The sequence below is a fragment of the Pristis pectinata genome, chromosome 1, assembly GCF_009764475.1.
Source record: "Pristis pectinata isolate sPriPec2 chromosome 1, sPriPec2.1.pri, whole genome shotgun sequence".
NCBI classification, from domain to species: domain Eukaryota; kingdom Metazoa; phylum Chordata; class Chondrichthyes; order Rhinopristiformes; family Pristidae; genus Pristis; species Pristis pectinata.
In genome coordinates this window covers 148,817,598-148,842,597 of record NC_067405.1, presented here as the reverse complement: position 1 = coordinate 148,842,597, position 25,000 = coordinate 148,817,598, and the positions used below count along the sequence as shown (strand labels likewise).

At 59.8% G+C, this 25,000-nt stretch overlaps 3 protein-coding genes across 5 annotated transcripts in view; 1 reads left to right on the top strand and 2 right to left on the bottom strand.

Annotated features, from left to right (window-relative positions):
* LOC127574494 (serine/threonine-protein kinase Nek9) overlaps positions 1-2,383 on the top strand; it is a 53,729-nt gene extending 51,346 nt beyond the window's left edge. For 2 of the 3 annotated variants that reach the window (XM_052023651.1, XM_052023562.1), the window contains exons 22-24: positions 115-312; positions 605-658; positions 1,027-2,383. In XM_052023651.1, the coding sequence (XP_051879611.1) occupies positions 115-312; positions 605-658; positions 1,027-1,200 (426 nt within the window). In that variant the 3' untranslated portion in view covers positions 1,201-2,383. The remainder of the gene's footprint in view (positions 1-114; positions 313-604; positions 659-1,026) is intronic. The other variant, XM_052023734.1, reaches the window with a different exon arrangement.
* Positions 2,384-5,953: 3,570 nt separating this feature from the next.
* Positions 5,954-9,145, bottom strand: LOC127573093 (zinc finger C2HC domain-containing protein 1C-like). The gene is made up of 3 exons (XM_052021000.1): positions 8,461-9,145; positions 7,565-7,866; positions 5,954-6,244 (listed from the first exon to the last, which is right to left on the bottom strand). The coding sequence occupies exons 1-3, from the start codon at positions 9,143-9,145 to the stop codon at positions 6,005-6,007; spliced, it is 1,227 nt and encodes a 408-aa protein (XP_051876960.1). The 3' UTR covers positions 5,954-6,004.
* Positions 9,146-14,657: 5,512 nt separating this feature from the next.
* Positions 14,658-25,000, bottom strand: part of esrrb (estrogen-related receptor beta) — a 23,341-nt gene continuing 12,998 nt past the window's right edge. The window contains 10 exon segments of the mRNA XM_052020862.1: positions 14,658-14,947; positions 17,478-17,581; positions 17,583-17,730; positions 17,733-17,750; positions 19,019-19,111; positions 19,114-19,155; positions 20,870-20,974; positions 24,168-24,202; positions 24,204-24,288; positions 24,642-24,714. Of these exon segments, the coding sequence (XP_051876822.1) occupies positions 14,658-14,947; positions 17,478-17,581; positions 17,583-17,730; positions 17,733-17,750; positions 19,019-19,111; positions 19,114-19,155; positions 20,870-20,974; positions 24,168-24,202; positions 24,204-24,288; positions 24,642-24,714 (993 nt within the window).

The window sequence follows — 25,000 nt, the reverse complement described above, 5'->3', positions numbered from 1 at the left end:
CCCCTCTGGTCCCACTTCCTCCCCTCCCTTCCCTTTCCTCTCCACTCCCCCTTCCCCGCCACTCCCCCTCCCCTCCCCTCCAACCCCCCCCCCCGCCCTCCCCCTCCCCCCCAGGTGAACGGTGTGGCCCCGGAGGAAGCCCCCGCGGCGAGTGCCAAGCGGTGTATGTGCGGCGAGGTGCGCTTGGAGCTGGATGGGCTGCGGCAGGTCCTGGTGCAGTGTGAGGGTCAGCAGCAGAGGCTGGAGGAGGACGGCAGGCGCCTCAGTGCCGAGATCCAGCGCCTGAGCGAGGCCGTGGAGCTGCTGTCTCGGGTAAGGGGGTGCCCCCCGCCGTCTCCCCATCTGCAGACGTCGCCACTGCCGTCTCTCCGTCTCCCCGTCTGCAGACAGGGGGAGGGTGTGCCCACGTCCCCACTGCCGTCTCTCCGTCTCCCCGTCTGCAGACAGGGGGTGTGCCCACGTCCCCACTGCCGTCTCTCCGTCTCCCCGTCTGCAGACAGGGGGTGTGCCCACGTCCCCACTGCCGTCTCTCCGTCTCCCCGTCTGCAGACAGGGGGAGGGTGTGCCCACGTCCCCCTGACCCTCATCTGTCTTGTTGTAACAGGTCGAACAAAGTCTGAGGGTTAAAGAGGAAACGGTGAATCGTCTGGAGCAGCAGGTTAGTGACCCCCCCCCCGACCCCGTGGTCAGTGACCCCCCCCATCCAAAGGGTCAGTGACCCCCACCCCCATCCCCAGGGTCAGTGACAGCCTCCGTCCCCAGGGTCAGTGAACCCCCCCCCCCCCCCAGTCCCCAGAGTCAGTGACCCCCGGACCCCAGGGTCAGTGACCATGTTCCCTGTGGTGGTCAAGTTCAGAGAGTGCTGTACCCCTGGTGTGGGGGTGGGCCCTGGTCTGTTTGTACTCTGCCCTGGACAACGATGTCCTTTGTCCACTGGTCCGCCTTTACTCCTCCCTGGGTGGCGATGTCCTTTGTCCACTGGTCCGCCTGAACTCTGCCCTGGGTGATGATGTCCTTTGTCTACAGGTGCAGAGACAACAGGAGGAGAACCGTCGGCTGTGGGCTGCGGTGCGTGCTCTGGAAGAGCAGCGAACGGATGGTGGGGATGGAGAGGGGATGACGGAGGCTGTGGCGGGACCTTCCCAGACCCCCAGCCCCACCTCCCCCCCGGGCACGGGCTCCTTCTGCCACATCGAGTAGCGTGGGCTGTGTCTGCGTGCGGCTGTTGGTACTTCTTCTGCCTCCCGACCTGACACAGGACGCTTCCCTGAGTGTGTCAGTGTGAGGGACCCTGCCCTGTGGCACACACATTCACACACACACACACACACACTCACTCACTCACACCACACACACACACACACTCACAGACACACACACCACACTCACACTCACACACACACACAAACACACAAGGAAGGAGCCCAGGGCTGTGGCAACACTCATACTACAAGAGACTGCTCCTTGGCTATTGAAGGGTTTGGCACCCATGGGTGAGGTGGTTTGTCGGTGTGTTTATGCAGATGGGTGTTGTCATTGACTGGGAGCAGTGTTGGAACATTAACCTGTTCACTCCTCGCTCTGTACATGGTGAGTTTGCTTCAGTGTATATCTTTTCCACTGGTGATCCAAGCCAACAGTCTGTAGCTGCTGGGTTGGGTCCGTGTTATACTCAGTGCCTTAAAGTAGTTCGGATACAGCCCCACCCCCAGCACACTCCTGTGCCTTATAACCAAACCCCCTTGGTGAGTTTACAGTATTGAGCATCATTTTGCACAGATGTCTGGGTGTGGCGAGGGTATAGGGTGCCGTGCAGTGAGCACCCTGTTGATGGACCAGTGATGTCTGCTCTTCATCTCCCTGCTTCACCCCACTGAAGGTCTTCCTTCCCCAGCACTGTGGGAAAGAGCAGCTTCCCAGGGAGAGTCGACGGGCTAGCCACAGAGTGATGGGGCAAAGGTGCCAGACCTGGAATAGCAGCATACAGATCTACGGTCACCTCACTGGCTCTCCTACCTGAGCATTGGTCCCTGCACCAGTGTCCCGGTGACTGACCCAGTGTCCCGGGGAGGGGTCAGTGAGGTCAGGACTCTGGGTGCCGCAGACAGTCCGGGTGAGCAGTGTGCTCCCTCTCGTTCTATGGATCTGTGCTCCTTCTTTCCCATTTCGATGTCCCACTCACTGCATTTCCCGGGAATGCTCCTGGCTGCCGACTGGGGCAGCCGGGAGAGCTTGGAGCTGCCTCCTCCTCCCCGAGCCTGTTCCCAGGCTCTCGTACACTCCACAGCCCGGTGGGCTGAGACCACAGACACTAAACGTTCGGACACTCATTTTTTATGCTCATTGTCATTTAGAGGAAGGGTATAATCAACATTAAATAGTTTGAAGCTGCTGTTCCTCAGCTCAGCTTGTGTGACTCGGGTTAATGGTGTTCCGGGGAGAGGGCGGTCGGTGACAAGGACAGGAGGCCCCTCCTGGGTGGGGTGAGGGAGTACAAGCACCATTGATTTTACTGGGAGAGAGGGCAGCCATGGTCTGATGGTGTCCTCACCCCACGGGGCTGGGGTGGTGCAGCATTCTCAGAGAACCCTCGACATCCACCCCAGAGGACTGGCCACAGGCAGGTAAGTGAAGCCACAGAACGGATGGGAAGGAAAGGGTGGAGAGATGGCTCTGGGTGTGAGGCGATTCCTCGTGTTCTGAAAGGTCAGACAGCGCCTGTGGTGACAGGAGCAGTCAATGACTTCACCAGGACTGGGAAAGAGAGAGAACGTTGGTTTGAAGTTGCAAAGAGGTTGGATAGGGCAGAGGAAGTGTCTGTGATGGGGGAGAGACGGTTGCTCAGGTGATCCCAGTGTTATGGAGCCAACAGAATGCAAGGTTAATGAGGGGGAGAGAGATGTTTCACTGGTCAGGTGAGGTAACAGGCCCCTGGCCAGAAAATGTGGTCTCTCTATTCAAGAAGAGCAGAGGGATAAACCAGGTAATTTCAACGTCAATAATCCAACGTCAGTGGGAGAGAAGATACTGTGAGATGATCGATCTTCACTTGGAAAGGCAGGGCTTGATCAGGGTGATCAGCATGGCTTTGCCGGTGGCACACCCGTTAACTTGACTTAGGTTATCAGAGGTGTGGGTAAGTATGTGGATGAGGGCAGCGTGGACCCATGTGGACCTCAGGAGGGCTTTTGACAGGGTCCCACATGGGAGAATGGTCCAAAAGGTCGGGGCCATGGGAGCCAGGGCAAACTTACAACCTGGATCCAAATGTGGTTTGGTAGGAGGGAACAGAAGATAATTCTGCGACGGGTGCCGTAGGGATTGGTGCCCATATCCTTACTGTTCCTTGCACCATGTTGATGCAGGATGTGTTGTCAATGGCACAGAAAGTGGTGGTGCTGATGGGAGCGTTGTCTGAGGATCTGCTGATGGGAGCGTTGTCTGAGGATCAGCTGATGGGAGCGTTGTCTGAGGATCAGCTGATGGGAGCGTTGTCTGAGGATCAGCTGATGGGAGTGTTGTCTGAGGATCTGCTGATGGGAGCGTTGTCTGAGGATCAGCTGATCCATTGGGCAGGACAATGGCAGATGGAAGTTAATCCCAATTGGGGCAAAGTGGGAATATTGAACAGGGGGACCTTGGTGTAAAACACTTGGGTGCACCGGGAGGCAGAGCTGGTGAATTAACTTGGCACTGAACACGAGGGCAGGGTGGTTTGGTCAGACCTCGGCTGGAGAACTCACCACACCACAGCAAGGGCAGGTTTACCTGAGGGGTGGTGCAGTGGACATTCCCCAGGATGGGGAATTGGGTTAGGGTTTGGATGGACGGGAGAAGCTGGGATTGTTTTCCTTGGAGTGGAGGTGGGGGGATCTGATAGGGGTGGGTGACGTAAAGGGCAGAGATAGGGTAGAGTATGGGTCCTGCAGGCTGCAGTGTACCCAGACGAGAGGTGAGGTGATGTTCCTCAGACTTGCATTGGGAGTGAGGATTGGGGTGGGAGTGGGATGGGGAGTTGAAGTGGCAGTAACAGGACTCTCAGGGTCATCGGGTTGGAGAAAGTACGAGTGAGGGAGGAGGGGAAGGACAGAGCTGTCCTTGATGGGGCAGGAGAGGGAACCACGCCAACCATGCCCAGGGAGTGGGTGACGGAACGTGTAGGAGCTTTAGGCCCAACTCGTTCGTGCCAACCAGTGGGCACCCACCCACATGAATCCCATCTCCCAGCACTTGCCCCTACCTGAACAATTCATGTGCTCATCGAGACACTTCTCCAATGTCAGTGACTGCTTCCACTGCTCCCTCCAGCAGTGTGTTCCAGGTACTCCCCACCCTCTGGGTGAAGGAGGTCCCCCTCAGATCCCTTCCAGCTCTCTTCACCTAAACCTATGTCCTCCAGTTTTATCTACCTCTGACATGGGGAAGTTCTCTGCAGTCTCTCCTGTCCATGCCTCTCTATGTTACATGCCTGTCATGTCCACTCTAACCCCCGGTCCAGTAACTGAACCGCTCCGTCCCAGGTACCGCCCTTGGGAATCTCCTCTGCACCCTCTCCAGTGCAGTCACATCCTTCCTGTAGTGTGGTGACCAGAACTGCACACAGTTCTCCAGCTGAGGTCTGACCAAGAGTTGGGGCAAAACCTCCCTGCCCTTGTATTCAGTGTCCGGACTAATGAAGGCCTGTGACCCATACGCCTTACCCACGTTATCTACCTGTACTGCCAAACCTCAAGGAGCTTTGGATTTATACACTCTGTTCCTCAACACTCCCGAGGACCCTACCATTCACGGTGTACGTCCTAGCCTCATTGGAACTCCCAAAATGCATCACCTCACACTTATCAGGATTAAACCATCTGCCATTTCTTAGCCCATTTCACCAACACCTCGCGATCACTCTGCACCCTGAGACCACCCTCCACCCATCTCTGTGCATTTACTGATCCTGCCTCCCACATCCGCATCCAAGTCATTCACGTATATTACAGACAACAAGGGACCAGCACCGATCCCTGTGGGACACCACTAGTCACAGGCATCCGATCATAAAAACAACCCTCCACATCACCCTGTCTCCTATCGCCAAGCCAATCTTTGATACAATTTGCAAACTTGCCCTAGATCCCATGGGCCCTAAACGTTCGGACCAGTCTCCTATGTGGGACCTTGTTAAAAGCTTTACTGAAGTCTATGTATATTACATCAACTGTTCTGCTCTCATCGATGCACTGATAACTCCACAAAAAGGTCAATCAGATTAGTCAGACTGGATCGGCCTGTGACACAGTTATGGTGGCTGTCTCTGATCAGTCCCTGCCTGTCCAAGTGATCAGTAACCCTGTCCCTCAGAATTTTTCCAATAACTTCCCTCCCACTGATGTTGGGCTCACAGGTCTGTAATTACCAGGTTTTCCTGGCTGCCCTTCTTGAAAAGGGGAAGCACATTTGTTGTCCTCCAGTCATTTGGTACCTCTTGTATCTGTGTCTGACCCCGGGACTGTGTGATGGGACAGTGCAGAGGGAGCTTCACTCTGTCTGACCCCGGGAGTGTGTGATGGGACGGTGTGGAGGGAGCTTCACCCTGTGTCTGACCCCGGGAGTGTGTGATGGGACGGTGTGGAGGGAGCCTCACCCTGTGTCTGACCCCGGGAGTGTGTGATGGGACAGTGTGGAGGGAGCTTCACCCTGTGTCTGACCCCGGGAGTGTGTGATGGGACGGTGTGGAGGGAGCCTCACTGCTACACAGATGTGAAACATTTGCAGATACCCAGTGCCCATGGCCTGTTGACTGTACTCTGCTGTACCGCTGTGTTCCTGTCTCTGGGGTGAACAGACTCAGTTGAAGATGTTCTTCCTTTCCTGGCACTTGCCACATGATAATTCTCTGTTTATTTACGTAAATAAATAAGGCCAATAGAATTTGCTAAGTTTCTCCTTTGGCTGAGTCTGTGTGTTCAGCCGAGGTGCATCCCCCAGCTCCCAGACCCCAGCCCCTGGGTCTGAGCTACTTCCTGGGAGGGCTGGGCCGGCTGCGCAGGATCTTGCACTTGGGGATGTGAGCCTCGGCGATGGCGGGCTGGAAGCGGCGACTGCAGTGGGGACACTGCACGAAGTCAGGCTGGTGTGTGGCTGGCACGGGTGCGGCCTGAGCAACCTTCCTGCTGCGGTAGATCTCCAGCTCCACCTGCTGTGCGGCGTGCAGCATCCGGATGAAGCAATCGTGCTTCTTCTTCCAGTTGACTTTCTGTGCCGAGGGGCAATGGGAGAGGAGAGAAGTTAGTACTGTCCACAGTGAGCCAAGCACACCCATCCCACACACGCAGCAACGTGCAAGCCTGCATAACGCACACTGTCTGCACAGACCGGACAGGAAGACATCCTGGTGTGGAGTGTACAGGCTGGGACTGTCACTGTATAACACCGGGGTACGGTACCGGCAGGGACGGGACTGTCGCTGTATAACACCGGGGTACGGTACCAGTGGGAACAGGACTGTCGCTGTATAACACCGGGGTACGGTACCGGCGAGGACGTGTTTGTCACTACTACTGTACACCAATGATGTACACCATTATGCATCATTTTTACTGGCCCTTGGACTGTTTTCTGGCAAGGATGTGCTCAGTAAGTGGAAGGCCTTCAAAGGCAAAATTTTGAGAGTACAGAGTTTGCATGTTCCTGTCAGGATTAAAGGCAAAGTTAAAAAGCACAGGGATATTGGCGATCTGGTTAAGAAAAAGAGAGGTGTATAGCAGGTATAGGCAACTAGGAACAAATGAGGTACTTGAAGAGTATAGAAAAAGTAAGAAAATACTAAAAAAGGTATTTTCAGGAAGGCAAAAAGACGACATGAGGCTGCTTTGGCAGATAATGTGAAGGTAAATCCAAAGGGTTTCTACAAGTATATGAAGAGTCAAAGGATAGTAAGGGACAAAATTGGTCCCCTAGAAGATCAGAGAGGTCGTCTATGTGTGGAGCCTCAGGAGATGGGGGAGATCTTAAACAGTATTTTTTGCATCAGTATTTACTCTGGCATAGTGGATATGGAAGGAAGGGAAACAGGCAGTGGTGTCATGGAACATATAGAGATTAAAGAGGAGGAGGTGCTTGCTGCCTTACAGTGAATAAAGGTAGATAAATCTCCCGGGCCTGATAAGATATTTCCTCGGACATTGAGGGAGACTAGTGTAGAAATTGCAGGGGCCCTGGCAGATATATTTAAAATGTCTACAGTATTACACCTCCTGCACTCACACCCAAGTCGTTAATGTAAATCAGGTCCAGCACCATCCCTGTGCGTCACCACTGGTCACAGACTTCCAACCAGCGCAGTCTCCCTCCTCTGCCCTCCAGCACCCTGTGCCTGTGGGTAAGCCGTGTCGCATCCAATCAGCCAACGTGCCTGGATCCTGTGGGCTCTGAGCTGCCGGACCAGATTGTTGTGTCACTGATCCTGTGGCCGGTGTTCCCAGGACGTTCCCCAGCACCCCTGGTGGGACCGCTCCCCAGCACCCCTGGTGGGACCGCTCCCCAGCACCCCTGGTGGGACCGCTCCTTCCCTCACCGGTATCGGTAGAACCTTGTGGCTGCATTGGTAGTTCTCCAGGTCCGTCCCCTTGGCTCTCTTTTGGGCAGAGTCGTAGACTTTCCGTTTGCGCTCGTGCACCTTCTTGCAGATGTCCATGTGGGTGTCGAGCCGGTCAAGGATGAATCGGCGTCCACAATAGGAGCAGTGAGCCTTCTCCTCGGGGGAGTAGTGTCCATTCCAAGCCCCACTCTCACTCTGACCGCTCTCTCTGAGCTCCGTCCCGTCAGCCCCCGTGTCCCGTGGGCCTTGCTTCTCTTTGGCCGGACTCTCAGCATAATCTGCAAATGGGTTGGAGTGGTCGCAGTCCTCGTCTGCGGACCGCACACTCCCGTCCCCGCCCCGGTCACCCACTGCTCCCCCGCTGTGGCGGTTCGCACTCCCCTGCTCTCTGACACCCCCCTGACTCTCTCTCTTCAGCCTCTCCCTCTCTCTCGGCTTCACTTCTCTTTCCATTTCACCCAAACTTTCTCTCTCCTTCCTCTCCCCTTTCACCCTCTCCCCCTTCACCCTCTCCCCCTTCACCCTCTCCCCCTTCACCCTCTCCCCACTCCATTCTTTCTCTTCCCGCTCACTTTCTGTTTCTCTTTTCCGTCGCTCCCTCTTTGTTCTCTCCTCCATCTGCCCCTCTGACCCCTCCCTCCCTGACCCCTCCCTCCCTGACCTCTCCCTCCCTGACCCCTCCCTCCCTGACCCCTCCACCTCTGATCTCTCCGACCTCTCCCATCTCTCTCCACCCCTCTTCGACCTCTCCCTCCCTGACCCCTCCGCCCCTGACCACCTCTCCCCCACTGAACTCTCCACCTCCAACCTCTCCCTCCCTGACCTCCTCCACCTCTCCCCCCGTGAACTCTCCCCCTCTGACCTGTGCCTACCTGACCTCTCCCTCCCTGACCTCCTCCACCTCTCCACCCTCACTATCTGGGCGTGTTGTGCCTCCTCCTCCTCCTCCTCTCGCTGCCTCTGGATGTCCCTCAGCTGCTCCTCGATCCTCCTCAGCCGCTGCTGGATGACCCGCTCCGCCCGGGACACGTGTGGCCGCTCGGTGGGATCCTGGTGCTGAGGGGGGGCGGGCTCCCTGCCCCTGCCCCGGGACCCGTCGCTGGGGCCTTTAGGTGGGGAGGGGCAGAGCGTGACACCCGGCCACAGCGGGACGTCCAGGGATGGGAGCCGGCCCCAGGGGCCCCCGGCGGGGCACAGTCCGCCTGCCCCCTCGATGGGCTTCAGGGGCTGGCACCTGTCGATGCCGGGGCACCTCCTGGCCCGAGGCCACTGCCCCTGGGCCCAGGGGGGCTCTGGGAGGTGGGAGTTGCACTGAGCCGGGGGCAGGCAGGTGTCCCGGAGTCGCTGCAGCGCCCGGTGACACTGCTCTCGGTAAACGGCCGTCAGCTTGGTTTGTCTCTCCCTCTGCAACCGCCGCTGCAACTGCTCCCTCAGCACATCCAGCCTGCTGCGGGCGGGGGCTGCCTCGGGGCTCCCTGCCCTGATTGGGGGCAGCTGGCTGGAGCCCTTCCCCTTGTCGTAGGGGGAGAGGGGGTCGACCTGCAGGTAGGGACCCATTGGCCAACCGGCCATTCACAGGCCCAGTGCTCTGTGGGGGAAACAAACAGGTTATCATTGAGGGGGAGGAGGGGGGGGACCACCTAACACAGGAATCACCCCCCCCCAAACTAGCTCACCCATGGCCCCCCGTCTCAGCGTGTTGACCAAACCTTGCCTGTACAATGGTACTGAGAGAGGGTCAAACTGTGTGTGGGGGGGGGGGGGGGGGTTCTGAGGGAGGGTCACATTGTGGGAGGGGTGACCATCGGGAGGCCAACAGTATAACCCCGTGTGAGGATCGCTCCTCTCTTATTCCTTCATTCTACCCACACGGTCTCATTGGACGATGTGTCCAGGATACCCTCTCTAAATTCTCCCTGATGAGTGGTGTGATTGCCCCCCGCACCCTCCCCCCGTCTGCACCCCCCCCCCCCGTCTGCACCCCTCCCCCTGCCATGCCTGACACTTCCCACACGTGGGAACACGACGCTGTGGCTCCCGTCCTCCCCGGACCAAGTCCCACCATTGCGATAACATTGCACCTCCAGTTGGGGGCCCGACCCAGGCCAGAGGCTCCTTGCACGAGGGACAGCTGAGCTCAGCAGCCCTGCCCAGCTCCCGGACCCGCCTCTCTCTCCTCTGCCCACATGTGAGTCCGTCTCCCCAGCCGCTGCAAGGCTCTCAGCTTCCCCCTGCCAAAGATTCCCACCAGTCCTCGGGATATTCAACTCCCAGGTCCAACCAACTGCTGCCAGTGACATGGTGAATCGCCTTCTCCCTTCATAAACACCGTGAGCAGTCACTCCCTCGTCCCCCCTCCTCCCTCAGGGTGGAGTGGAGTGAAGGTCGCCCCCCCCCCCCCCCCACCTCTGCAACCATCCTGGGATGGATTCCACCTGAACCAGGGGTTTTATCCACTGTCCCAGGGACTGAACCTTCCTCCACACCTCCCGTTCTCCACCCACTCTAATATCGTCACTTTCCAATTAATTTCACCCCCTCACTACCACTCCCCCCACCCCCCACTCACACCACTCACCCCCACCCTCACTCCCGCCCCCTCACCTGCCCCCCTCACCTGCCCCCCTCACCCCCACCCTCACTCCCGCCCCCTCACCTGCCCCCCTCACCTGCCCCCTCACCTGCCCCCTCACCTGCCCCCCTCACCCCCACCCTCACTCCCGCCCCCTCACCTGCCCCCTCACCTGCCCCCTCACCTGCCCCCCTCACCCCCACCCTCACTCCCGCCCCCTCACCTGCCCCCCTCACCTGCCCCCTCACCTGCCCCCTCACCTGCCCCCCTCACCCCCACCCTCACTCCCGCCCCCTCACCTGCCCCCTCACCTGCCCCCCTCACCCCCACCCTCACTCCCGCCCCCTCACCTGCCCCCCTCACCTGACCCCCTCACCTGCCTCCCTCACCTGACCCCCTCACCTGACTCCCTCACCTGCCCCCCTCACCTGCCCCCTCACCTGCCTCCCTCACCTGCCCCCTCACCTGCCCCCCTCACCCCCACCCTCACTCCCGCCCCCTCACCTGACCCCCTCACCTGCCCCCCTCACCTGCCCCCTCACCTGCCCCCTCACCTGCCTCCCTCACCTGCCCCCCTCACCTGCCCCCTCACCTGCCTCCCTCACCCCCACCCTCACTCCCGCCCCCTCACCTGCCCCCTCACCTGCCCCCTCACCTGCCCCCTCACCTGCCCCCCTCACCTGCCCCCTCACCTGCCCCCTCACCTGCCCCCTCACTCCTTCACTCTACAACCAAGGGAATTATATTTGGGCAGAATCCGGTCTCACTCACCTGGGACCTGCTCCTTCTGCAGCTACATCGGCTCTGGATACCGATCCGGTTCCACTCCGATCCGGTTACTCCGGTCTCCGTGTCAGTTTCCTGTTGTTTACTCCGGTTGCCGGGAGACGGCGTGACGTCATCCGACAGTTGCAGTTTTTGGAAGCAACAGAAGGAGGCGCCAAAGATCCGAACCAATCAGCACATCCCATAATATCAGTGAGAACCCGAGGGGGTCGGCACCCTGGGGTGGGGAGGGACCCGCCCCCCAGTGAGGGTCGGCACCCCGGGGTGGGGAGGGACCCGCCCCCCAGTGAGGGTCGGCACCCTGGGGTGGGGAGGGACCCGCCCCCCCCAGTGAGGGTCGGCACCCCGGGGTGGGAAGGGACCCGCCCCCCCAGTGAGGGTCGGCACCCCGGGGTGGGAAGGGACCCGCCCCCCAGTGAGGGTCGGCACCCCGGGGTGGGAAGGGACCCGCCCCCCAGTGAGGGTCGGCACCCCAGGGTGGGGCCCACATAACCTCATTTGCAAAGGGGTTTGCAGGGTTGTTTAAATCCTTCGGACTGCCGAGCTCAGGGTGAAGTTGGGATGGTGCGGGTCGGTAGGTCTCTGTGTGGTAGTGCAGTGGACAGTGAAGACAGGCGTCTAAAGTTACAACATAGAACACGGAACAGTACAGCATTGGACAGGCTATTCGGCCCAAGATATTGTGCTGACTTATATAAACCTGCTCCATGATCACTCTAACCCTTCCCTCCTGCACAGCCCAGAACCCTCCATTTTTCTTACATCCATCTGCCGATCTAATCGTCTCTTAAATGTCCCTGTTGTATCAGCCTCTTCCCCCACCCCCGGCAGTGTGTTCCAGGCACCCACCACTCTCTGTGTAAAACCTCTGACATCTCCCCTCAACATTCCTCCGCTGACCTTAAACAGATGTCCTCTGGTATTGGCAATTGCTGCCTTGGGGAAAAGATGCGGGCTGTCCACTCTGTCTCTGGCTCTCATACTATCAAGTCCCCTCTCATGCTGGGTCACTCCAAAGAGAAAAGCCCTAGCTCGCTCAACCTTTCCTCATGAAACATGTTCTCCAATGCAAGATCCTTCTGTCCCTCCACACTGTTAAGAGTCCTGCCATTAACCTTGTATTCTGCCTTCAAATTTGATCTTCCAAAGTGTATCGCTTCACACTCTCCGGGATTGAACTCCATCTGCCACTTCTCAGCCCAGCTCTCTATCCTGTCTACGTCCTGTTGTAACCTACAGCAACCTTCTACACTATCCACATCACCACGAACCTTGGTGTCATCTGCAAACTTACTAACCCACCCTTCCACATCCTCGTCCAAGTCATTTATAAAAATCACAGAGCAGGGGTCCCAGAACAGATCCCTGCGGAACACCACTGGTCACCGACCTCCAGGCAGAATACGCTCCATCTACCACCACCCTCTGCCTTCTGTGGGTGAGCCAATTCTGAATCCATGCAGCCAAGTCTCCGTGGATCCCATGCCTCAAGACTTTCTGGATGAGCCTTCCATGGGGAACCTTGTCAAACTAAAATCCATGTACACCACATCCACAGCTCAACCTTCATCTATTTGTTTTGTCACCTCCGTCAAAAACTGAATCAGGCTTGTGAGGCACGACCTGCCCCTCACAAAGCCATGCTGACCATTCCTAATAAGACTATGCTTCTCCAAATGCTCATAAATCCTGTCCCTAGGAATCCTCTCTAATAGCTTGCCCACCACTGACGTAAGACTCACTGGTCTATAATTCCTGGGATTAGCCCCATTACCTTTCTTGAACGGTGAAACAACATTTGCCATCCTCCAATCCTCTGGTACCACTCCTGTGCCAGGGAGGACTCAAAGATCACCATCAATGCCCCAGCAATCTCTTCCCTCACTTCCTGTGGTAACTTGGGGTATATCCTGTTCGGTCCTGGGGATTTATCTGTCCTAATGTTTTTCAGAAGCTCTAACACTGCCTCTTTCTTCACCTCAGCATGCTGCAGCACATTAGCCTCTTCTATGCAAACCTCACATTCATCAAAGCCCTGGTGAACACTGAAGCAAAGTATTCATTAAGGACCCACTCTACCTCCTCTGCCTCCAGGTACGTTTCCCCCTTTATCCCTCACTCTAGTCATCCTCCTGCTCCTCACATACGTGTAGAATGCCTTGGGGTTTTCCTTAATCCTGCTCTTAATCCGGCTCACCAGAGGGTCGAGGGAGCTGGGTGTCCTCGGGCACAGCTCACCGGAGGGTCGAGGGAGCTGGGCGTCCTCGGGCACAGCTCACCGGAGGGTCGAGGGAGTTGAGCAAGTGTTAGAAAAGCAGACAGAAAGTTTCTGTTCAGTGTGGGTCAGTTGTACTGGGCCTGGAGACCACACCTGGAGCACCTGTACTGTGATGGTCTCCTTATTTCGGGGGGTGGGGGTGTTAATGTGTTGGAGGCACCTCAACAACGAATGCCTGGAACGGGTGGGATGAGGGGATCCACAGGCCGGGCTTGGACCTGGAGAGAGGGCGATTGGAACATCCGGGGTGGATGTGGAGAGGGCTCCTCTGTGGGAAAATCTGGAGAAATAGAAGACCATTTTCTCTCGTGGGTGGTGAGTCTCTGTTCCTCAAAGGGCAGTGGGAAAGGAGGCTGTGGGTGGGTATAACGCAGAGAGATCGATTCCCAGTGGGCGAGGGGCTGAGGGTTACCGGAGGTATCGGTGGGAAGAAGCTGTAAGGACGCTGAACCCATGAGGGAAGAGTCCCTCCCTCACCTCAGTGGTAGGTGGGTGCGCTACCCCTGAGCCTGTGCCTCTGGTTCTAGAGCCTCCCACGAGAGGAACCATCCTGCCTCCATCTCCCCTCAGCTTCTCTGTGCCAAAAGGTCACCTCCCCTAAACGGAGTCCAACCTGTTCACAATTCCTCTCAGGACAACCCCTCCACCGTCATCCCAGTGTACTGCTCCAATGGAATCAATGAACAAGGGGCTGTGAACCGTCTCTGGTGGTCTCTCCAGATCTCTGGGGTGGTCTCTCCAGATCTCTGGGGTGGTCTCTCCAGATCTCTGGGGTGGTGGCTCCAAATCTCTGGGGTGGTCTCTCCAGATCTCTGGGGTGGTCTCTCCAGATCTCTGGGGTGGTGGCTCCAAATCTCTGGGGTGGTCTCTCCAGATCTCTGGGGTGGTCTCTCCAGAAGTCAGTGACAGTCCCTGGGAGACTTCCCCAGCCGAGGGACGGCGGAAAACCCATGCACCTTCCCTCACTGACCAGTGTGGGACATCGGGAGCACACCCCACCCCACCCTGAGCACCGTGACCTGTCCCGGTTGGGGGGGGGGGCGTGTGTTGCAGTAACAGATGAGACAGAGAGCAGGTTAGTCGTTTATTGAGTCGGAGGATCCCGTGTGCTCAGTGAGTCTCAGACGATGGTAACGGCGATGGATTCACCACACACAGATGTGGGACCGTTCCCCCACCCCCGGTATCAGCAGGGGGGAGGGGAACACGCTCGGCACCACCCTTGACCCCCTCACACTCTCTCCACAATGGAGCCAGTTGTTCCTGCCTCTCCCCACTGCCCACATGTTGCGTCAACTGCCCCCCACCATGTACAAATGTTGCGCAGCTGTCCCTCCCTTCCCTGCGGTATCCAGATGTTGCCCAGTTGTGCTCCCCATCAGATCCAGCTGTGCCCTCCCCATCACATCCAGATGACGCCCAGTGTCCTCCCATCAGGTCCAGGTGTTGCCCAGCTGTGCCCTTCCCATCGGGTCCAGATGTTGTCCAGCTGTGGTCAGGCGCGGTCCAGCATCTGCAGGAAGGGTGTGTGCACGGGGATGCAGCTGCAGGAGGTGCTGCACAGCCTGTGCGGCGGTCTGGCGCAGGAGGGGCAGGGCGAGCAGCAGCCCCCCCGCCCGGCGCCCGTCCTCGGGGTGTCGGCCGCTCACCAGCCCCAGCAGAGCCTCCAGCAGCCCGTCCCGCAGCTGCTGCACCGCTGCCGCCTGCTCCAGCTGTGGCACATCTGTGGAGACAGGAGCGCAGTCCCGGCTCAGTGACGCGCGCTCCCGGCGCCCCGACCGCGCTCCCGGCACCCGGTCCGCGCTCCCGACACCCGGTCCCGCGCTCCCCCCCCAACCACCGACCCGTGGGGGAGGGGTTATTCCCCGTTCTAGCCAGTGACCGGCCCGGTGTCGGGGAACGGGACAGGGAGGGGCTGAGGGGGTGTCCCCTCGGGACGGAGATGGTGGGGGGGGGGGGGGGGGTTAGGTTGCCTCATGGGGGCTGAGGGAAATCCTGGGCATTCGCGCTTCCGGGTAGAGGAGGATCCCAGGAGGGGAGGGGAGGTGGGGGAGAAGGGGAACAGTCCGGGGCTCAGGAACAGTGGTGCACGGTTGAGGGGCCGAACGGCCTCTGCTGCTGGTTCTAGGTGTGTGTGTGTCTGTGAGTTTGTGTGTGCGTGTGAGACAGTGTCTGTGTGAGTGTCACGGCTGCGGAAAAGGTGGACGTTGTGGAGGGATTGTCTACGGAGTCTCTGTGGGTGGAGGTTAGGAACAGGAAGGGGTCGATAATGGTGCTGGGTGTTTTTTATAGGCCGCCCAATAGTGACAGGGTTATTGAGGAGCAGATAGGGAAGCAGATCCTAGAAAGGTGTGAGAATAACAGAGTTGTTGTGATGGGGGATTTTAATTTCCCAAACATCGATTGGCATCTCCAGACAGTGAGGGGTTTAGATGGGGTGGAGTTTGTTAGGTGTGTTCAGGAAGGGTCCTTGACACAATATGTAGATAAGCCTACAAGAGGAGAGGCTGTGCTTGATTTGATATTGGGAAATGAACCTGGTCAGGTGTCGGATCTCTCAGCGGGTGAACATTTTGGTGATAGTGATCATAATTCTATCTCCTTTACGTTAGCACTGGAGAGGGATAGGAACAGACAGACTAGAAAGGCGTTTACTTGGAGTAAAGGGAATTATGAGGCTCTCAGTCAGGAAATTGGAGGCTTAAATTGGGAACAGATGTTCTCAGGGAAAAGTACAGAAGATATGTGGCAAATATTCAGGGGATATTTGTGTGGAGTTCTGCATAGGCATGTTCCAATGAGACGGGAGTCACGAGAGGATACAGGAACCATGGTGTACAAAGGCTATAATAAATCTAGTCAAAAGGAAAAGAAAAGTTAACAAAAGGTACAGAGAGCTAGGTAATGTTAGAGATCTGGACGAGTACAAGGGTAAAAGGAAGGAACTTAAGAAAGAGATTAGGAGAGCCAGAAGGGGACATGAGAAGGCCTTGGCGGGCAGGATTAAGGAAAACCCCAAGGCATTCTACAAGTATGTGAAGAGTAAGAGGATGAGATGCGAAAGGATAGGGCCTATCAAGTGCAGCAGTGGGAAAGTGTGTATGGATCCGGAAGAAATAGCGGAGGTACTTAATGAATACTTTACGTCAGTATTCACCATGATAAAAGATCTGGGGGATTGTAGTGGGGACTTGCAGCGGCCTGAAAAGCTTGAGTGTGTAGATATTAGAAAAGAGGTGGTGCTGAAACTTTTGGAAAGCATCAAGTTAGATAAGTCGCCGGGACCGGATGAGATGTACCCCAGGTTGCTGTGGGAGGCGAGGGAGATTGCGGAGCCTCTGACGATGATATTTGCATCGTCAATGGAGATGGGAGAGGTTCCGGAAGATTGGAGGGTTGCGGATGTTGTTCCCTTATTCAAGAAGGGCAGTAGGGATAGCCCAGGAAATTATAGACCGGTGTGTCTTACCTCAGTGGTTGGTAAGCTGATGGAGAAGATCCTGAGAGGCAGGATTTATGAACATTTGGAGAGGTATAATATGATTAGGAATAGTCAGCACGGCTTTGTCAAGGGCAGGTCTTGTCTTACGAGCCTGATTGAATTTTTTAGGATGTGACTAAGCACATCGATGAAGGGAGAGCAGTAGATGTAGTGTATATGGATTTCAGCAAGGCGTTTGATAAGGTACCCCATGCGAGTCTTATGGAGAAGGTGAGGAGACATGGGATCCAAGGGGACATTGCAGTGTGGATCCAGAACTGGCTGGCCCACAGAAGACAAAGAGTGGTTTTTGAAGGGTCATATTCTGAGTGGAGGTTGGTGACCAGTGGTGTACCTCAGGGATCCGTACTAGGGTAGGGTGAGGCAGGGACATTAACAATATTCGGACAGGTCCACGGACGGGAAAGGTTCAGCGGGATGTTGGCCAAATGTGGGCAGATGGGACCAGCTTAGATGGGAATCGTGGTCAGCACGGACCAGTTGGGCCGAAGGGCCTGTTTCCGGGCTGTGAGACTCTGAGTGTGAGAGTCACTGGATGTCTCTGTTCCCAGACCGAGCGAAACCCCTAACCAAGGGATCCCCACCCGAGGGACCTTCACCCCAAGGGACCCCCATCCGAGGGACCCCACCCCGAGGGACCACCACTCCGAGGGACCCCCTACCTGAGAGACCCCCACCCGAGGGACCCCAACCCAAGGGATTCCCACCGGAGGGATCCCACCCGAGGGACCCCCACCACAAGGTGCCCCACCCCGAGGGCCCCCCACCCTGGGGTGCCAGGAGCACCCATCGGAGTTGACAAGGGCGATGGCCTTGAGGGTGACGAACTCCTCCAGCTGGAGGCCGAGGCGCCGGCAGCGCAGTGTAGAGGTCCGGGACCCCCGCCAGGTGCAACAGACCCTCGTCCATCACATAGTCCTTGGCGTAGACCAGCACCCATGGGTGCGGCAGCGAGCGATACACCACCCCCAGCGTCAGCACCTCCATCCAGCACCACTGCAGCCGAGGGACAGGCGGCTGAAACCTGGGGGGGGGAGGGGGAGGGGGAATGAGAAGGGAGAGTGGTGGACAAGGGGAGGGAGTGGGGGGGAGGGAGTGGGGGAGGGAGTGGGGGGAGGGGGGGAGGGAGTGAGGGGAGGAGAGGGGAGGGAGGGAGTGGTGGGAGGAGTGGGGGGGAGGGAGTGGGGGGAGGGAGTTGGGGGGGAGGGAGTGGGGGGGAGGGAGTTGGGGGGAGTGGGGGGAGGGAGTGGGGGGGAGGGAGTGAGCTGAGGAGAGGGGAGGGAGTGGGGGGAGGGAGTTGGGGGGAGGGAGTGGGGGGAGGGAGTTGGGGGGAGTGGGGGGAGGGAGTGGGGGGGAGGGAGTGGGGGGAGGAGTGGGGGGGGAGTGGGGGGGGAGAGCAAAGAAGTTGGAGGCCATTCGTCAGACCTTCTGCCCCAAACATCCCATCATATTGACCTCAGCACCACGTCCAACACTCACCCATTTCTGGAGATTCCACACACCGGGTGTAGCCCACAACCCCCACATGCTGAGTGTACCCCGCACCCCCCCCCCAACGCCGGGTGTACCCTGCACCCCCCGGAGACCGGGTTACCCCACACCCCCCACACATCAGGTGTAACCTATGGTCCCCACACACCGGGTGTACCCCCACACCCCTGACAGACTGGGTGTACCCTGCACCCCTCGCACACCAGATGTACCCCTCACACACTTGGTGTACCCCGCCCCCCCTCCGCACACCGGGTGTACCCTGCACCAGGTGTACCCTCAACCCCCGCACACCAGGTGTTCCCTGCACCCCCCCACACACTGGGTGTACCCCGCACACTGGGTGTACCCTGCACCCCCACACACTGGATGTACCCTCACTCCCCCGCACACCAGATGTACCCCACACCCCGCACATGCCGGATGTACCCCACACCCTCCACACTCCGGATGTACCCCGCACCCCCCACATGCCAGGTGTACCCTCACCCCCTCACACCAGGTGTAACCCGCATGCCCCACAAGCCGGATGTACCCTGCACCCCCCGCACACCGGGTGTACCCCACACCACCCGCACACCAGGTGTACCCTCACCCCCGCACCCCCCACACACCAGGTGTACCCTGCAACCCCCACAGACCGGGTGTACCCCGCACACCCCCACACACCGGGTCTACCCTGCAACCCCCACACACGGGGTGCACCCTCTCGGGTACCCTGGTGCTGACCTGCACTGTGGGTTCCGTATTGAACACCCTGCTGCCCCCCATGCCCCCAGGCTCTGGCCGGTGGGTGCTCACCTGGGATGTGTTTGGCCCAGCTGATGATGGCGACCAGCTCCCGGTCAGCGAGCTCACACAGGGTGGTCAGCACCTTGACCTCGCTCTCGGGCACTTCGGTGGTTCCAGTAGCAGGAGGTGGGACACCATCTGACCCACTGCACAGAGAGAAAACTCCGTCAGCACCCCGGGGTGCACTGGCACCTCGCACCTGCTGCAGTATAACTGAGGGCTCGGCCTCAGTGTCGGTGACAGCACCGGGCACCGGGATAACATACCACAGATGCTGCCGTCCTGCAATAAAAACAGGGATACCAGCAGAACGCAGCGGTTCAGGCAGCGTCTGCGGAGGGGAAACACCGTCGGGGTTTGGGGTGGGAATTGCTCAGACCAAGTTGTAACAGGGTGAGCTGGGTCAGGTGAAGGGAACATTTCTGGCAGGGTGAGCCCAGGGTTGCTGTGGGGGAATAAGTTGTCAAGTTCACCCTGCCAATCGATTGGTGGGGGCAGTGAACAGACTCAGCAGGTCGAGCAGCATCTGTGGAGGCAGAGGGTGTAGGTCGATGTTTTGGGTCGGGAGCCTGCATCAGGACTGAGAGAGAAGAGGAAAGGTTGCCAGCATTTCACAGTGTGTATCGGGTGGGAGAGAGGATGAACTGGACAGAGAGGGAGTGATGGGCAGGTGGGACAGGAGATTGGTAAGGTGGATAAAGAGGGCAGAGAACTAGGGTGGAAAGTTCTCGGGATGGCCGTTGTGGATGTGGCGCAGATGCTCCGCAAAACAGTCGCCTGGTCTGTGCTGGTTTCTCCACTGTGGAGGAGGCCACATCAGGAGCACCGAATGCAGTGAACAGGTTGGAGGACGTGCAGGTGAACCTCTGCCTCACCTGGAAGGGTGAGGGGGGAGGGGACAGGTGTTGCACCTCCCTGGTTATGGGGGAACGTGCCGGGAGTCGGGGACCGGTGATGGGGAGGGACGAGCGGTCCAGGGGTCACGGACACAGAAGCAGCAATGATGCAGTTGTTGTTTGTGGGCGACATGGAACAGTCCTTGGGACACGGGACATGGGGCATGGAGCAGGGGACACGGGACATGGGGCAGTGGACACAGGGCAGGGAGCAGGGGACATGGGTCAGGGGACACGGTATACGGTCCGGCAGTGAGGGGCGTCTCCAGTGCAGGTGTCCATACACGGGAACACTCCTGGTACATCAGGGACCTGCGACAAGTGTGCTGCACAGAGCAGTGTGTGGGACACCTTCACGGACTCGCGGGTCACCGGCGCGGTCTGTGTCCTGTGGACATACAGAGTGTGTGAAGTGGCTGCCCCTCCGGCTCTGGACACACGCCAGCCGCACGGCCCTGACCCTGGGGCACCCGGTGCGGGGGTGGGGGGGGGGTGGAGTCGGCCAGGGGAACCTCCTGATCAGCACCTCCCGGGCTTGGTCACAGCTCCGGACAGTGGGCAGTCGGGGTTCCACCCGTGCTGACACCCACTGCCCGCCCAAGGATACGTCCATGCCCGTGTGTCCAGGCAGAGGGAGTACGTGGTGTCCATGGAGACGTCCTGGGACCGGTGGACAGGAGGGACCGGAGTGTGTCCAGACAGGGATATCCATGTCTGGGGCGGGGACACGAGTCCATTTCCGGGGCGGGGACGTGTGTCCGTGTCCGGGGCGGGGACATGTGTCCATGTCCGGCCACACCGAGAGGGATGGCCCCGCCACATATCCGTCTTGTGGTCAGTGCTGTCTGTGGGGTGGTGTGGGGGTGGTTGGTGGAGGAGGGTGGCGGGGTGCGGAGGGGGTGGAGGGGGCAGAGGGGGTCGAGTGCGGGTCCTGGGGCACCCTCCTGTCTCCACAGATAGCTACAGGGCCATCGGGCCAGTGGGAACGGCCACACCCAGACATCGGTGCTCGGATCCACAGGCAGTCGCCGCCGGTATGTCTGATGTCCTCCTCGCACACGGTCTAGTCACATTCATGGGGGGTGGGGAGGAGTGAGGGAGAGGAGGGGAGGAGTGGGAGGAGGGGAGGGGAGGAGTGGGGGGTGGAGGGGAGGGGGAGGGAGAGGGGAGGAGTGGGAGAGGAGGGGAGGAGTAGGGGAGGAGGGGGGAGGGGGAGAGATTGGGGAGGGGGAGAGATTGGGTTGGAGAGGTTGCGCAGTGGGAGGGAGGGTGGGGAGTTGGGAGGGAGGGAGAGCAGAAGAAGGGAGGAGGGAGGAGGGAGTGGAAAATGGTGGGGGTAGGGACGAGGCATCGGCGGGAAGGAGTTGCAGAAATGGTCGGGGTTTGGTGACGGGGCGGCGTGAGGGAGTTATGCAAAGTGAGGTGGGTGCAGAGGTTGTTGGGGGAGAGGGCACAGAGCAAGGGATGAGGAGGGGAGGGGAGAGGGGGTAAAGGGGGAGTGAGGACGAGAGAGGGAGAGGAGGAGAGAGGGAGGGGAGGGGAGGAGGGGGAGGGAGAGGGGAGAGGGGGTAACAGGGGAGAGAGGAGGGGAGTGGGGGTTAATTTTAAGCACATCCCACTATTTGAAGCAACAACAGACATTTGACGGAGTGTAGCAGCCGGTGAGGGCAGTGACTGGGCACAGGTCAGTGAAGGGGCAGGGACTCCCGGTGGGGGAGGGACGTCTCCCGGTGGGGCAGGGACTCCCGGTGGAAAAGGGACGTCTCCCGGTGGGGCAGGGACGTCTCCCGGTGAGGCAGGGACTCCCGGTGGGGCAGGGACTCCCGGTGGGGCAGGGAGCGTCTCCCGGTGGGACAGGGACTCCCGGTGGGGGAGGGACGTCTCCCGGTGGGGCAGGGACTCCTGGTGGGGCAGGGACTCCCGGTGGGGGAGGGACTCCCGGTGGGGCAGGGACGTCTCCCGGTGGGGCAGGGACGTCTCCCGGTGGAGCAGGGACTCCCGGTGGGGCAGGGACTCCCGGTGGGGCAGGGAGCGTCTCCCGGTGGGGCAGGGACTCCCGGTGGGGGAGGGACGTCTCCCGGTGGGGCAGGGATGTCTCCCGGTAGGAGCAGGGACTCCCGGTGGGGCAGGGACTCCCGGTGGGGCAGGGAGCGTCTCCCGGTGGGGCAGGGAGCGTCTCCCGGTGGGGCAGGGATTCCCGGTGGGGGAGGGACGTCTCCCGGTGGGGCAGGGACGTCTCCCGGTAGGATCAGGGACTCCCGGTGGAGCAGGGACGTCTCCCGGTGGGGCAGGGATTCCCGGTGGGGGAGGGACGTCTCCCGGTAGGAGCAGGGACTCCTAGTGGGGCAGGGACTCCCGGTGGGGCAGGGACGTCTCCCGGTGGAGCAGGGACTCCCGGTGGGGGAGGGACGTCTCCCGGTGGGGCAGGGACTCCCGGTGGGGCAGGGACGTCTCCCGGTGGGGCAGGGACGTCTCCCAGTGGGGCAGGGACTCCCGGTGGGGCAGGGACGTCTCCCGGTGGGGCAGGGACTCCCGGTGGGGCAGGGACTCCCGGTGGAGCAGGGTCTCCCGGTGGGGCAGGGACGTCTCCCGGTGGGGCAGGGACTCCCGGTGGGGGAGGGACGTCTCCCGGTGGGGCAGGGATGTCTCCTGGTGGGGCAGGGACTCCCGGTGGGGCAGGGACGTCTCCCGGTGGGGCAGGGACTCCCGGTGGGGCAGGGACTCCCGGTGGGGGAGGGACGTCTCCCGGTGGGGCAGGGACGTCTCCCGGTGGGACAGGGACTCCCGGTGGGGGAGGGACGTCTCCCGGTGGGGCAGGGACGTCTCCCGGTAGGAGCAGGGACTCCCAGTGGAGCAGGGACTCCCGGTGGGGCAGGGACTCCCGGTGGGGCAGGGAGCATCTCCCGGTGGGACAGGGACTCCCGGTGGGGGAGGGACGTCTCCCGGTAGGAGCAGGGACTCCCGGTGGGGCAGGGACGTCTCCCGGTGGAGCAGGGACTCCCGGTGGGGCAGGGACGTCTCCTGGTGGGGCAGGGACGTCTCCCGGTGGAGCAGGGACTCCCGGTGGGGCAGGGAGCGTCTCCCGGTGGGGCAGGGACTCCCGGTGGGGGAGGGACGTCTCCCGGTGGGGCAGGGAGCGTCTCCCGGTGGGGCAGGGACTCCCGGTGGGGGAGGGACGTCTCCCGGTGGGGCAGGGAGCGTCTCCCGGTGGGGCAGGGACTCCCGGTGGGGCAGGGACATCTCCCGGTAGGAGCAGGGACTCCTGGTGGGGCAGGGACTCCCGGTGGGGCAGGGACGTCTCCCGGTGGGGCAGGGACTCCCGGTGAGGCAGGGACGTCTCCCGGTGGAGCAGGGACTCCCGGTGGGGGAGGGACGTCTCCCGGTGGGGCAGGGACTCCCGGTGGGGCAGGGACGTCTCCCGGTGGGGCAGGGACTCCTGGTGGGGCAGGGACTCCCGGTGGGGCAGGGACGTCTCCCGGTGGGGCAGGGACTCCCGGTGGAGCAGGGACTCCTGGTGGGGCAGGGAGCGTCTCCCGGTGGGGCAGGGACTCCCGGTGGGGGAGGGACGTCTCCCGGTGGGGCAGGGACGTCTCCCGGTGGGGCAGGGACTCCCGGTGGGGGAGGGACGTCTCCTGGTGGGGCAGGGACTCCCGGTGGGGCTGGGACGTCTCCCGGTAGGAGCAGGCGAAGTCCCACCGCACTGTTTCCAGACGATGGGAACAGGGAGGTTGTGACGTCACATCAAAATCAGCCATTTGCAGCTGTGGGGGAGGGTTCTCTGTTAGATTGACAGGGGAATTACCCAATCACTGCAGAGCCTTCGGAAAAATCACGACCTTTGATCCGTCCCGTTCTTGCCCATCACCCCCTCACTCCCCGGCTCCCAGTCATCCTGCTCCTGCCCCGGATACTCTCAGGAACTGAGCGGGTTCCCAGGGAGGGATTTCCAAGCTTCACCACCCTCAGAACCCTCCACTCTCTCCCATGCTCTTCACCTGCGCACTTGCCACATCTCGCTCTGCTCGCAAGGACACCCTCAGCTTCCTGATCTCTCCCTGTGGTGGGAATTCCTCATCCCTGGAACAATTTGTGACTCTCTCCTTCCCCCCTGACTCTGGTGCCCAGAACTGGCTTCACTGGGACCTCGGGATGTGTGACGGGACGGTGTAGAGGGAGCTTCACCCCGTGTCTGACCCCGGGAGTGTGTGACGGGACAGAGTGACCCTGTCCCTGCCCCGGGAGAAGGTGACGGACCCTCTTGTTCTTACCTTCTCTCAACATTCCCACCCTCAGACACGAGAAATCAACAGGCTTGGCAGGACTTGCGCCGGGGCTTGGTGATTTCACACTGCTTGTTGGCGGGACAGGTGTACCCGATGTTCCCTGCACCAAAGCACAGCCACCGTTACCGCCACCAAATCCAGCGGGAATGCTGCCTCAGTCCCATACTCCCGGGGTCAGACACAGGGTGAGGCTCCCTCCACAACATCCCGTCACACACTCCCGGGGTCAGACACGGGGTGAAACTCCCTCCGCACCGTCCCATCACACATGTCCAGGATCAGACACAGAGTAGAACTTAAGGAATGGGTGAACATTTTCATGGGATTGTACTTCCGGCCTCCCAATGGTCAGCAGGACTTGGGATAACAAGCAGCGTATGATATAACAGCCTTCGGGATACAGTGGTGGGGAGACTGACCAGGAGGGGCCCAGACGGGGCGCAGTCTGTTCACCCGTCCAGTAGTGTGTACCACCGGGGAGGGAGCTGCACTCAATCTTATTGTAGGGGAGGAGGATGGGCCGGTACTGCAAGTATGAGTGCAGGAACGGTTGGGGAACGGGGACCACCATTGTGTCAGCGTTGGGTCGTCACGGGAAAGGACGGGACAGACCTACGGTAGATGTCCTCAGTGGCTGGAGGCTGACTTCAGTACTGGACCTGGCATAATTAGACCGTCCGCAAATACACCGCCTGTAAATTACACCGTCCGTAAATTACACCATCCATAAATACACTGCCTGTAAATTACACTGTCCATAAATACACTGCGTGTAAATTACACTGTCCATAAATACCCCATCTATAATTACA

Bases quoted from the DNA above. Each gene is read 5' to 3' on its own strand.
- LOC127573093 (XM_052021000.1), bottom strand. From the start codon at position 9,145: ATGGGTCCCTACCTGCAGGTCGACCCCCTCTCCCCCTACGACAAGGGG. The intron at 7,867-8,460 runs GTAGGCACAGGT...ACCCATTTGCAG, and splicing joins GTCAGGGAGGGAGAGGTCAG to ATTATGCTGAGAGTCCGGCC. The intron at 6,245-7,564 runs GTGAGGGAAGGA...CCCTCGGCACAG, and splicing joins ACAAGGTTCTACCGATACCG to AAAGTCAACTGGAAGAAGAA.